The 13,497-nt window shown below is 41.0% G+C and overlaps 1 protein-coding gene across 10 annotated transcripts in view; it reads left to right on the top strand.

The window, feature by feature from the left end:
• The window catches only part of TIAM1 (TIAM Rac1 associated GEF 1), a 273,240-nt gene that overhangs the window by 248,627 nt on the left and 11,116 nt on the right, over positions 1–13,497 (top strand). For all 10 annotated transcript variants that reach the window (XM_032798274.2, XM_032798269.2, XM_075073407.1 and 7 more), the window contains 7 exons: positions 1,857–2,036; positions 2,581–2,649; positions 3,349–3,474; positions 7,567–7,675; positions 9,712–9,891; positions 10,018–10,136; positions 11,730–11,838. In XM_032798274.2, the coding sequence (XP_032654165.1) occupies positions 1,857–2,036; positions 2,581–2,649; positions 3,349–3,474; positions 7,567–7,675; positions 9,712–9,891; positions 10,018–10,136; positions 11,730–11,838 (892 nt within the window). The remainder of the gene's footprint in view (positions 1–1,856; positions 2,037–2,580; positions 2,650–3,348; positions 3,475–7,566; positions 7,676–9,711; positions 9,892–10,017; positions 10,137–11,729; positions 11,839–13,497) is intronic.

Raw genomic sequence — 13,497 nt, 5'->3', positions numbered from 1 at the left:
TTAAAATGTATTACTGGCACGCAAAACCTTAAATTAGAGTGACTAAATGAAGACTCGGCACAGCACTTCTGAAAGGTTGCCGACCCCTGGTCTAGACAGTATTTGGTACTGCCATGAGGGCAGGGGACTGGACTCAATGACCTCTCGAGATTCTTTCCAGTTCTAGAGTCTATGAATGTATAAAGCAGTGCTAATAACCCTTTTCCCATGAAAATAATCTGACTAGACCCACCTGCTGTTTTGTACCAAGATGAAATGAAAAAACAATAGATGTAGAATAGTCAGGCTAGATGGCTACAACAGCACAGAATATTAGGGTTGGAAGGGACCTCAGGAGGTCATCTAGTCCAACCCCCTGCTCAAAGCAGGACCAATCCCCAGATTTTTACCCCAGTTCCCCAAATGGCCCCCTTAAGGATTGAACTCACAACCCTGGGTTTACCAGCTCAGTGCTCAAACCACTGAGCTATCCCTCCCCCCATCCATATTATCCTTGCCATGATCACCACACTTTACAAGAGATTGTGCCATTCTTTCTCCCAGGGACCACACTTACTACACTCCTGCATTTGGTTTGTGCTCCTCCTTTAACACTGTCAGCAAGTACAGAATTGGACAAAAGCATTTTAAAACAGTGGTGGTCTACTTACATCAGTACAACTGCCAGTGACTCTACCCTAGTTGTAAAAGTGGCAAAGAGTTCTGTGGCACCTTATAGACTATCAAACATATTGGAGCATAAGCTTTCGTGGGTGAATATCCAAGTGGGTATTCACCCACGAAAGCTTATGCTCTAATACGTTTGTCTATAAGGTACCACAGAACTCTTTGCCACTTTTATAGATCCAGACTAACATGGCTACCCCTCTGTTATTTGACACTACTCCTAGTTGTAGTAATAGTGGGGATATATGAGTAAAGAGAGGCTAGTAAAGATATCCATAAAGACACCTGTGCAACTCTCTTGAGCATTACTCTGCACAGGTGTAACTGAGTAGAAATTTGTAAACAAGTCTGAGGCTCAAGAATAATAGACTGATGCTCTCCTGTACCTATGTTGACTCTGCAGTGATTACAGGAGGCAAAAGCACAAAAAAATTCACTTCAGTCATCAGATATGACTAAGGTGCCTTTTTTATTTTTTTTGAATAAAACTCCACTTTCCTGGGGATGGGGGCAATGAGGGAGTTGTGAACTGTACAGGAGAGAAGGTGAATCCTACAGTAATGAAAATGGTACAGTTATGCAATGCTTAGTTTTTATTTGAGGTTTATTTAAAAAATACCCCTTGCACAATGCTTAGGGCTTATGTACATAATCTTATGAAGACAATTATCTACCACTCCACCTTTTGTAGAGCTGAATCAGTTAGTACAGAATGACAGCTGCCCAGAGCCAGGTGTGGTCCCTCATCCTTGGCTTTCCAGGCCCCATGGGATTTAGTATGGATTCCCTGCCTTTCTGATTTCTACTGCCTGCATAAACCCCATAACTGAGCTTATAACAGCAGAGGATCTGGCACTGTAGAGTTTGGTTTCACCATGCTGGCTCTTCTTCTCCCTTTCCCCAATGATAAGGGACGCAGGTGGCGTAGGAGATAACTATTCCTCTACAAAAGGGGAAATTTCCAATTTAACTCTGACTGCTCTAAGGTCACTTTGCATTGTGTATGCAGTGAACTTGGCAGATTGGAACATCCAGCCCAGGATGATAAAACCGCCGATACAGAAACACAGCACACTTCTTAGAGGTACATTAGTGCATACAGTATGTATGTGGGGTATACAATAGCAGACTTAGAGTTCAAATAGCTCCTACTTTAAAACAACTAGACGTAATGTTTTCTCTTTTTAAAGAGTACAGAACAAGTTGCTGCATTTTGTCGCAGTCTACATGAGATGAATCCTTCTGATTCGAGTTTGCATCCTCAAGAATTTACGGGGCCTCAGCTGTCCACCATGAGACAACTTACAGATGCTGATAAACTGCGCAAGGTTATTTGTGAATTGCTTGAAACAGAACGCACCTATGTCAAAGTAAGTTACGTTTTGTCTGTTTTTCCTTTTTCCTTCCGGAATTGAGCTTCTAAAAAGTTAAAGTTCTGCAATATATTTTGTACCATGTATGAAAAAATAAACTACTTTACTAGACTAATGGCAAGTTACCTTTTGCAGTAAGACTTTTCATCAATTTTAATAGAAGCATCCAAAATACATTAGATATTTTAAAACTGAAACAACTGAATAAAGAGTTGTGGTTTTGTGTTTTTTTTTTTTTGTTTTTTTTTTGTTTGTTTTTTTTAACAGTGGCATGAATCTTATTTGGTTGGGATACAGAGAAATTTTCAGATGAAATCGCATATCTTAGTTTATAAGTACTGGTAATCTAAATTGCACAAGATCTTTTTTTGTCTTAAATTTCACTAAAATAGAATATAATCCTGTCTTATACAAGACAGATGAAACCTAGAGACTACATCAGTGGTGTTGAGAGAATCTTTGTCACTGTAACAGTTTGAGAGAGATACTTGGAAGAAATTACATTAAAGAGTATTTTCTTTATTTTTGTGTTTGTTTTAAGGACTTAAACTGTCTAATGGAAAGATACCTGAAACCTCTACAAAAAGAAACTTTCCTCACTCAAGATGAGGTACGGGAACTGTTGCCATAGTGCTGCCAGATTTTTTGTTTGTTTTGACTTTTATTGTCTGATGTAGGAAGGAATGGAAGGAGCCATTAGGGTTAAACTAACTTAGGAGCATTTTTAAATGGACTGACACTGACTCTAAAAATACTGATCAGTGTTGTCTAATCTTCTGATAACAGCCACACTATGCTGTTGGAGTTTAAGGCCATGTCTACAGTACAAAACTATGCTGACCCAATTTATCAGCATACAGCCACCGCAGTTATTAAATCGCTTGTGCACACGCTTGGCTCCATGTGTCAGCAGTGCTTGTCCTCACCAGGAGCGCTTGTTTTGATTGTATGTATTGTCAGTAGAGGGCATTGTAGGGTGGTTCCTGAAAGCCAGTAACAGTCAACACAAGCAATGCAGTGTCTGCACTGACTCTGCGTCAACCTAATTACTCAACCATGACTCTCTACCACTTGGGGAGGTGGTGTTACTAAATTGGCATCAAGAGGCACTTTACCTCAGCAGGAGCCAAATTTAAGGGAAAGCACTTCCACAGCTAGGTTGAGGCAAGGCAGCTTATATCATCCTAACCCTTTAGCTTTTCTTCAGCCTAGTCTATGCTAAGTGCTAATGTTTTGTAAATTGTGACTGGCTGGAAAGTCATCTAAACTGAGATTTTAAGTATATTAACCTTTTTATCTCTTTTGTTAGCTCGATGTTCTCTTTGGGAATTTGACTGAAATGGTAGCATTCCAGGTGGAGTTCCTGAAAACCCTTGAAGATGGAGTGAGGCTGGTGCCAGAGCTGGAAAAGCTTGAAAAAGTTGACCAATTTAAGGTAAACACTTTATTTAAACTCTGGCTGAGTGTCTAAAGCAAACTTAAATAAGGCTTATGGCATACTTACTGTACAATATTTTTGTACTGGCAAAATGTACTGCAGAAGTAGTCCTCTTAACCTTGTATCAGACCAGTTTGACTACCATGACTCTTATTTTGTAAGGATACATTTTAAGATTTTTACATGAACTTGTGCTGCCTACCACCTTGACTCCTTGAAACTAGAATATCACACTGTAGCTATAGTTCATGTTGTATTTAGCTTTATAGATCAATTCCACTCAGCAAATATTTACCTCTTTGTTAGATTTCATGTTTCAAACTCTGAGGAAGAGCTAGTGGCAGAAATATAATTGTGTAAAACCTTAGTACTGACAAGTCTAAATTACCAGTTCAGGGAAGCCACTGGGGAAATGGTTTTGAACTGTAAATTGTATTCTGTACTTGGCAGGCTCTTAATGCACATGTGGGCTGGAATGGCAAGCTATTGAATATAATGCTGCTTTTGAATCCTAATTTCAAATACTTTGGGGGGAAAGTAGAAATCTTAAAGGGAAGAAACCCAAACTGAATTAAAAATAAACAGGGAAAGACCTAGAGTGGAAGGGTTGGTTGCTAAATGAATGAATACCACCACCACTGTAATTGGATCGATCTATGGCAAGTAACTCATGTAGTGTTGAAATTAACACAATCCAATGCATCTCCTCCTGGTCCTTTTGCTTGTTTCAGCACTGACCTTGATAAAAGGACTAGATGTCTTGGTGAATAATAATTCCATTGGGTTTGCTCCTCCAAGAACATGGATTAATTGAAGAGCTTGTGGAAGAAGTCCCTTTTGGTTTTGTTCTTGATGGCTTATTTTAAACTGGAATTACACAACCTACCGCTATGGTTAATCATTAGAAAATAACTTTTGTTCTTTAACTAAGCATACTGAAACGTAGTGCTGGGCAAACTAGACCTTCATTGATGAATAGGTCTTGCCTTCTGCAGTCCATGTCTTGCTTATGGATTCAAAAATGACTTTATACTGAAGCAAATTTGAAGGCTCTATCAAACTTGTGTACTCTGCATATTGCCATACAGCTCAGAGACCTGAACCCTCTTTGAGGCAGACTTCGAGCAGCTAAAGTCATTCCATATGTGTAGTCAGTGCTACATGCTGAGCATAAAGTGTTTTGACTTGTTGAGATAGTGTTATTTTACACAAAGATCTGCCTTCCTTCCATCCATCATTATATTCAAAAGCAGCGTTCCATGCTCTTTGGCCAGGTTTCCACAATGAACAAAAACAGCCCTCCATTGACACATGAAGGGTTGCACTTCCCAATCATACCTAGTGCCGTAGGCGGAGCTGCCCCAGAGACTTGTGTATTTGCAGGATTGAACCAGATCTGAGCTTCTCTACACAAGGTCTGGTGTGATGCCAGTAACCATGGTCTCCCTGATTGGTGCAGTGGTCTTTAGTAGACTCTAGATGTTACTGAAGCATTTACCACTACATTCTCACAGTAATCAGTTTGTGCCTTGAACTGATGGGGGAAGTGAAGTGACAAAGAAGTGTAACATATTGGAGAGGACTGTCCTAAATATTTTTTTGTTTTGTTTTTTTCCCCGCCACATGAAACTCTTTACTTGTTTTCTTTACATTGGACAGAGATAGGAATAAACTTTTATAAATGTAGGTAACAGAATATTGACAGAGTAACTCAAGTAGCCAAACAGATCAGGTTCCCTAATAATAAAATGAGACTGCAGGAGTAAGTAACTGTTGCTTTCTCCATGGAAGTAGACACTTTATGAATCCTGTAGATGTTGCTGCATAAGAATTTAATGGTACATACGAAATCAAGATTATAGGCGTAGACTTAATAGAAGATAATTTAAAAAAATATTAACATATCTAGCAGTCATGAATAACCCCTCTACCCACTTGATCGGGGCAGGCAAACTGCCCTGAGGGCCGTGTCAGGTTTCATAAATTGTATGGAGGGCTGGTTAGGAGAGAGGGTTGTGGCCTGGCCCCCACCTCGTCTCTGCTCTCCCATTTGCCCCCGGACTCCTGCCCTATCCAACCCCCCATTCCCTGGCGGCCCCTCTGGGACCTCTGCCCCATCCACACACCCCTGCCCCCATTCAACCCTATTTTCCCCCTCCCCATCCACCACTCCAAGCTCCTCTTCCCTCTATCCAACCCCTTCCCCCGCCCCCTTACCATGTTGCCTGGAGCACAGGTGGCGCTACAACCGCGCCGCCCGGCTCGAGCCAGGCCATGCTGCCGCCGCCACCACCACGCAACACAAAGCACTAGGTCAGGCTGGCTCTGCAGCTGTGCTGCCCCAGGAGCTCTCAGCCCCACCGCCCAGAGCATTGCGCCAGCAATGGAGCAAGCAAGCTGAGGCTGCAGGGGAAAGGGGACAGCAGGGAAGGGGCTGGGGTGAGCCTCCTGGGCCAAGAGCTTGGGAGCTGGGCAGGATGGTCCCACAGGCCGTAGTTTGCCCACCTCTGTACTTGACACTCTGCGGGGAGGAAATAACTAATCCAGCACACTCTATAAACACCTAATATAGCTTGGCTTGACAGAATTTTACTTTTTTAGATAGATAAATATCTGTCTAAGTTGATGGATAATACCTATTTAAGTATTTCTTTTTCAATTTTGCTTTTATTTCTAATTTCAGTTGTGCAGAATTATGGGTTTTAAGCTTTATTTTTTCCCAAAGACTTGGAATTTATTTCAATATCCACAATTGTGGGGAAATTATGGTGGGTCAGATAATAATTATTTAATGACAGATCTTGATATTCAAAAAACTGTCAACATTATATGTTCAATATTTTAGCCTTAAATCACTCTTAAGTTCTCAAGCAGCATTTTTCTGACTTTTCCTATCTGTAAACTTCAATTATCATAGATGGAAATGTTTTCATTGATTTGCATATACACTGACATTCATCATTTACCATTAAAAATTGAATCCTTCCAAGCCTAACTATGGCCCAAGAAGGAGGATTTTGTGGGTGAAAAATGGGACTTGGGAGATCAGAGTTCTGTTACATATTTCCTGTGTGACCTTAAGCAAGGTACGTAGCTTCTCTCTGAACTGGTTCCCTAATTGTATAATGGACTTAATACTTGTCTATTTAGATTGTACGTTTTTTCTTGGGGCAAGACTTCCTTACCACGTGTTTGTATAGCACCATCGGGCCCTGATCTTGGTTGAGCTTCTGAGCATTTCTGTAATACAAATAATATTTTGGGGAGGAGAAGACAAGTCCCTGCTCTGAAAATAAAGCTGTCTGAGGATGGGGGTGGAGGGAATAGATTGCAATATACATAATATTTGATCACTTTCAAGCTACATATTTAATAGCTGGTGGATGGTAACTACAGCAGATTGCAGAAGTTAGTTTTTGCTCATTAAATATATTGAACTATTTAGGTTCCAAATAAGCCCATGGGGGAGGGGGAAATTGCACATTAAAGTTATATATACAATATGACACATTCTAGATCAGTGGTTCTCAAACTTTTTTGTACTGGTGACCCCTTTCACATAGCAAACCTCTGAGTGTGATTTTCCTCCCCCCTTATAAATTACAAATACTTTTAAATAGCATTTTAACACCGTTATAAATGCTGGAGGCAAAGCAGCGTTTGGGGTGGAGGCTGACAGCTCACAACTCCCCATGTAATAACCTCACAATCCCCTGAGGGGTCCCAACCCCCAGTTTGAGAGCCCCTATTCTAGATCAACACCAATTTTAAACAGGAAATAATCAGTTCTACAGTAGATTCTATAGAGCAGATAGAAAAGAGTCTCTTATTCAGGAATCTCTGACCTTCTGTTCTTCTCCAGCTATCTGGTGAGGAGTTCCCCCCTCACCTAATCTTCTGATCAGTTGCTATTACTGAATGTTCCCAGGCAGGATGAGAACCTAGTATAGATGGTCAGGAACATTATAATCATGTGTGATAGCCATAAAACATGGCACAGAAGATCTTATTCTTTCTAGGTGGTCTGATTTCAATAGCTTTGTCAAAAGGAAATCTAATGATTTGTGGTTTTTCACACTTAAATCCTAGAAAGTGTTGTTTTCCTTGGGTGGATCCTTTCTTTACTATGCTGACCGTTTCAAGCTGTACAGTGCCTTCTGTGCCAGCCACACAAAAGTTCCAAAAGTTTTAGTAAAAGGTAAGATCTGCGTGCTTTATGTGTATCTTTTCCAGACACTCCTTTGATGTGGAAAACTGCCCTTGCACAACATAGGATGTGGCTGACAGTGGAAAGGGGGCAGGTGTTGTCAGTCTGACAAAGCACAAAAATTGACCACCAATGCGTGTGCCAAAATGCCAACTGAGAATCCTGTTAACATTATGATAGTAAAGGCTATCCCAGTGCAGAGGGCTCTCACACAACTTTATCTACACTAATACTAATGTGGTTTTTATAACACTCTTACTAAGATAGCATCTGAGCCCTTTCCAGTAGCACATTTAAGCAATGTGACTAACATCTGTCCTGCACAGTTTGTGCACTCACCCCCTTCCCCCAGGGAGAATTGTGCATGGAGGATAGAGTGAGTGTGCGGGGGGGCACAAGGCGGGGATGTTGGAGAAGGCAGGTCAAATAAGTGTGCCTTTGCACTTGGAGTGAAGCTTGTGATACCCACAGGCATTAAGGGCTGTGTACTACAGAAGTCTGGCTAATGACCTATGTTGAAACCCAAAGAAACTTGGCAGGGAGCGGAGGACAAGGAAACTCTTCCTGTTGCTTCCTCAGCTGTTACTATTCTAATCTGGGTCAGCATGTGTGGCCCTTCTTCCTCCCTCTCCATGAGGTGCTGCAGAAGATCTCCACTTCCATACCACGCTGAAGAGCTGCTGTGCCCAAAGTGCCTGTGGAGCTGGGTTTAAATGTGACTGCTCTGCGGGAGTGACTTTCACCTTGAAAGAGTTAATCTATTAGTGAATTCAGCAAAGCTTCATATAATTATATTTTTATTTTGGGTGGTGGGTAGACTAGCAGTTCCAGTTGCAGGAGCAACATAATTAGAAAAAATATGCTCTGATTTTTCAAGGAGCACTTGATGTCAGATAAATAAGCCAGAAGACTTCTGATTTATTTATTTATTTATTTTTGAATTGTAAACTCTATTTACCATGCAGACAGATGCTGGCAATCCCCCTGAATACATGAATAAATGATTTGTTGCCAGCCATTTTTTTTGCTGTCTCCTGGCAGCATCTAGATTGACCTTATTAAGGACATAAGCTGGGTATCTTTGGCTGGTAGCCTTTTAACATCCTTGTATCTGTTGAATTGTAGACTCAGATTTGGAGCCCTGCTTGCTCCAAAGATACATTCTACCACACTTTTAAAGATTTATATGTGTTGCAGCATTTTCATATGCAGTTTTGGGTGGTCCTACAGCCTTCTGGTTGCAGTGGCAGTGCCTTTTTTTATTTTAAATTGTAATAACTTTATTGTATTGATATAACTGTCTACTAAATGCCCAGCTTCTCCTGGAAACGGTTATCCTTATGGAGGGAATATTTGCTGTACAGCATACTCACATTTTTATAGTATCCATTCTTGAACAATCTCTGGGTTTGGGAGCGGTAGAAAAATCATCCTGCCTATAAATAGAGCATTGCTAACAACTTACTGTGCCATTCCTCTATCTAGTATGTCTGAAATATATCACCGGTGTAACATACATGTATAATTTATTTAGTTCCATCGGTATATTCTGTTGCACTTCCTTACAAATTTTTTCATGTTTGCTGTTTGTACTGTACTTTAAGGCTGAAGAGTAACAACAAAATGCTATTAAAGATGCACGTAATATTAACAAGACCAGACATACCTATGACACTACTGCTGTGAATTCTTATAAATAGCAGTGACACTTTTTGATTAAACTAGTGGGAGGGAGGAGGGTTGGTGGGCTTCATACCGCTCTATGGTACTAGAAATGTGACAGAGGATGATTAAATAAAAGATGTTTATTGTGGTATGATGATCAGTCACGAGTTACTTCTCTATGGCATTTGATACTAACCAAAAACCTGAAGTGTATAAAACATGGTATTGTATACTTGGTCAAAATGTGTATTTTTCCACAAACCATGCTTATTCTAGGCAAGTAAATTTCACCCTCTAAAAAGTTACTTCATACTGCCAGATGTTTGGGCTAATTACAAACAATTTTTAATTCTAACTTCTAGCTAAGACAGACACTGCTTTTAAGGCATTTTTGGATGCTCAGAATCCTAGACGGCAACACTCCTCAACACTGGAGTCCTACCTTATCAAACCTATCCAGCGAATACTAAAGTACCCTCTCCTGCTGAGGGAACTCTTCACTCTGACTGATGCAGACAGTGAAGAACACTATCACCTTGATGGTAAGGTGCTGAACTATGGAAAAGTGTTTACCTGCTAAACTAGGGGGTAGGGAATGTTTCTTTCCCCTCACTCTTTCCATGAAGCAACTATGTAACTAGTTATTTTCCACTTGCTTTTTCCTCTAGTGGCCATAAAAACAATGAACAAAGTTGCCAGCCATATTAATGAAATGCAGAAAATACATGAAGAGTATGGTGCAGTGTTTGATCAGCTCATAGCAGAACAGACGGGGGAAAAAAAAGAGGTAAGGATTTTATTCTTGGCTTTCTTTTACAAGTCTGTTTATTCAGGAGTCTTTCTTCTGGTATGAATTACTGCATATGATTACAGCTACCATTACAAATTCCTTTTTCTGCATTGTGTCTGGCACAACATGCTAAAAGTTCTTAAAGGTATGGTATAGTCTTGGAGACCAATACATAGAAACGATGTTCCAGCAGTGAGTGGTGATTTTGGGTGCCCATCTCAAGACTCTTTAAAGGGGCATGATTTCCAGAGAGTGCTGAATGCTCACCCTGTGACAATAAGGCCCATTTCAAATTGGACATCTCAGAATTGCTAGTTACTACTGAAAATGTAGACCACTTCTTTTGAACTCTTTCAAGGTGGAACCTCACCATGGAAGGTCGGTGAGACTAAGGTATGAGATGGGGATTCAACAAAGCAGAGAAGGGGGACTAGAGCAGCAGCCTGCGGGAATGATGAGGAGAGTCTTGAGATGAGAAAGTGGGGCTGGGATGGGAGGGGTGAGCTTCAGCAGCAAGTTGGAGGCAGTGGAGGTCAAGCAGGAGAGGCAGTTGTGCTCATGGAGGAGGGTAGTCCTGGGGGCAGCAGCACTGTGAAGGCTGCAGATGCAAGCAGAGTTGGACAGTTGGTGTTGAGACTAGCCAGAAGTATGTGGAGACCAGAGTTGAGTCTGGTAGGCAGGAGTGAGTGGAAGTGCTGTAACCCTGGATTGAAGAGCAGTCTTGTGTGTTAGTAACTTACTGACATTTAAACACAAGCGAGAATGGGTTACCCTAGGGCCTAGAGATCCCACCAGTTCAGGGCAGGGGGACAGTGTGGGGAAGCGGGGACTGCTGTTACCCATGTTTTACTCTGTTCTGTGGTTTAAATGGAGGACTTAACTTTCCAGAGATGTCAACTTAACGCTTCTCACAAGTGCTGAATTCTCAATTTGTGTGTTTATGGGGGAGGGGAAAGGTGGAAAACAGCTTCTAGATGTGGGAAAGGGTGAGTCTTAATGAAACTGACTTGTTGCCTCTGGAAATCAAAGTGAAAAATCTAGTTGTCTTGACTACTTTATTGTATGTCTGCCCACAAAGGTTAGCACTGTTATTAGTCTGTGCTCAGGAAATACGTAGGACTTGCAGGTTCAATTGATATTCCTTGGCAGAGCTGTGTACAGGAGGCAAAGTTGTGTACCAGAAGCACTGTGGCTGGCTTCAGCTAATAGAAATATTCAATTCTTTGAGCACATTAAATGTAAAACAACATAAAGAAAAACTGAAACAGGAAGAGATGGACAAATATTGTAAGAGTTCAGAGATTTTTGGCTGCTTCTTTGTGAAATTAAACCTTCCTACAGACTTCCAACACTGGGCTGTACCTAACTTACGCACAAAAATTAGGGATTTGATTGCATGCATGATCAGTTAGCATTGAACATAGCATTTGGCACAATCTGTTTGCACATAATTGCAACTGCCTAGTCCTGATGGAAAATCTTGCTCCAAAAGTTTGCTGCTTTTTAGAGTAAATTTAGATGAATTTTACTAAAGCAGTGAAAACCCTTTACGCTGGTGCTTTTGTATTTTCATATGTTTATGATTGGCAGGTTGCAGACCTTTCCATGGGAGACTTACTCTTGCATAATACAGTGATCTGGCTTAACCCTCCTGCATCACTAGGGAAATGGAAGAAGGAACCTGAGTTAGCAGCATTTGGTATGTACTCTGGTGATTCTTTCAAACACAGATAGGATTGCACAAATAGATCTTACTGGAGCAGACACCTAAGGCTGTGATAAATGTACATAGAGAATGACAGTTACCTAACAGTGTTCTTGCTACATCATCTAGAACTTGAAAATTTAAATGCATAATGATTTGCCCCTGAATATAAAGGGCCAAATTCTGCTCTTAGTGATGTAAATCTGGAGAAATTCAATTCAAGCACCTACTGTAACTGAGAATCTTGTAGCACCTGTCATAAACAGATAGCTAAGGGTTAATGTCTATTTCACCTGCAACGGGGTAACCAAACACCTGACCAGAGGACCAATCAGGAAACCGGATTTTTCAAAGCTCAGGGAGGGAATTTCTGGGTGTGTGTCTTTGTCTCTCTGTTGTGTGCTGTCGGCTCTGAGAGTGAACTGTTTCTCTTCAAGCTTTTCTAATCTCGTTTCCAGTTGTAAGTACAAGGTAGAAAGACAGTAAGCTTCTATTGTGTTCTTTTTTTTTTTTGTGTTTCCATGTGTGTAGTTTGCGCTGGAATGTTTTAAATTGTATTTCTTTTTGGATAAGGCTGTTTGTTCATTTTGTTTCTTTAAGCCAATAGCCCTGTGTATTGTCACCTTGATGCAGAGATCATTTTTATGTTTCTTTTCTCATCTGTTTTATATAAAGCTTTTCTTTTAAGACCTGTTGCGATTTTTTCCTAGTTTAGAACTACCAGGGATGGTGGGGAAGGAAAATCTTTGTGTCAGAGTTCGCAAAGCTACCTTTGCGGGACTCTGACTGAGGGTCAAAGGAAACTTGATCTCTCTGTTTTGCATTTCAAGGAATTGAAATAGGTGAATCGTCCGAGGGCCATCCAGGAGGGAAGCCTGGGAGGTAGTAAAGAGGGAGACAAGGGGAGGAGGGGTATTTCCCTTTGTCAAGACTCTGGGCATTCTGAGTCTTGGGTCTCCCAGGGCAAGGTTGGAGAGACCAGAGTGTGCCAGACACTGGAAATCTGGCTGGTGGCAGCGCTATCCGATCTAAGCTGATAATTAAGCTTAGAGGAATTTTATGCTAGGCACCCACACTTTGGACGCCAAGGTTCAGAATCGGGACTTACGCTTATAACAGCACCTTATAGACGTTTTGGAGCATGAGCTTTCGTGGGTGAAGACTCACTTCGTGCATGCATCTGACGAAGTGGGTATTCACCCACAAAAGCTCATGCTCCAAAACGTCTGTTAGTCTATAAGGTGCCACAAGACTCTTTGCTGCTTTTACAGATCCAGACTAACATGGCTACCCCTCTGATACTATAACTGAGTGAGTAGAATCTAGCCCAAAGTCTATAGGAAGTGTGTAGCTAAAACCTCCCTCTACACGTTACCAACCCCGCCCACCACTTGATTGATTAGTATTTGTTTCAATAGCCTAATTCATGGCACTTTGCTCTCTTGCTTTTAGACTTACACCTAAGACAGTGATACTTTGACTGAGGCTCTGTAATGTGGCTCTTTGCAGCACATATTAAAACTGATTTAATTATTAATTAGGATGCCAATTGTAGAATACTTGGTCAGTCCTGTTGCTGTGAGAATAATATAAGTATATAAATAGTGTGAATTCATTGTTTGTTTACTACTATGGCTCTTTTGGGTGATGCTG

The sequence above is a fragment of the Chelonoidis abingdonii genome, chromosome 1, assembly GCF_003597395.2.
Source record: "Chelonoidis abingdonii isolate Lonesome George chromosome 1, CheloAbing_2.0, whole genome shotgun sequence".
Classification (NCBI taxonomy): domain Eukaryota; kingdom Metazoa; phylum Chordata; order Testudines; family Testudinidae; genus Chelonoidis; species Chelonoidis abingdonii.
This window is presented reverse-complemented; position numbering and strand designations above follow the sequence as displayed.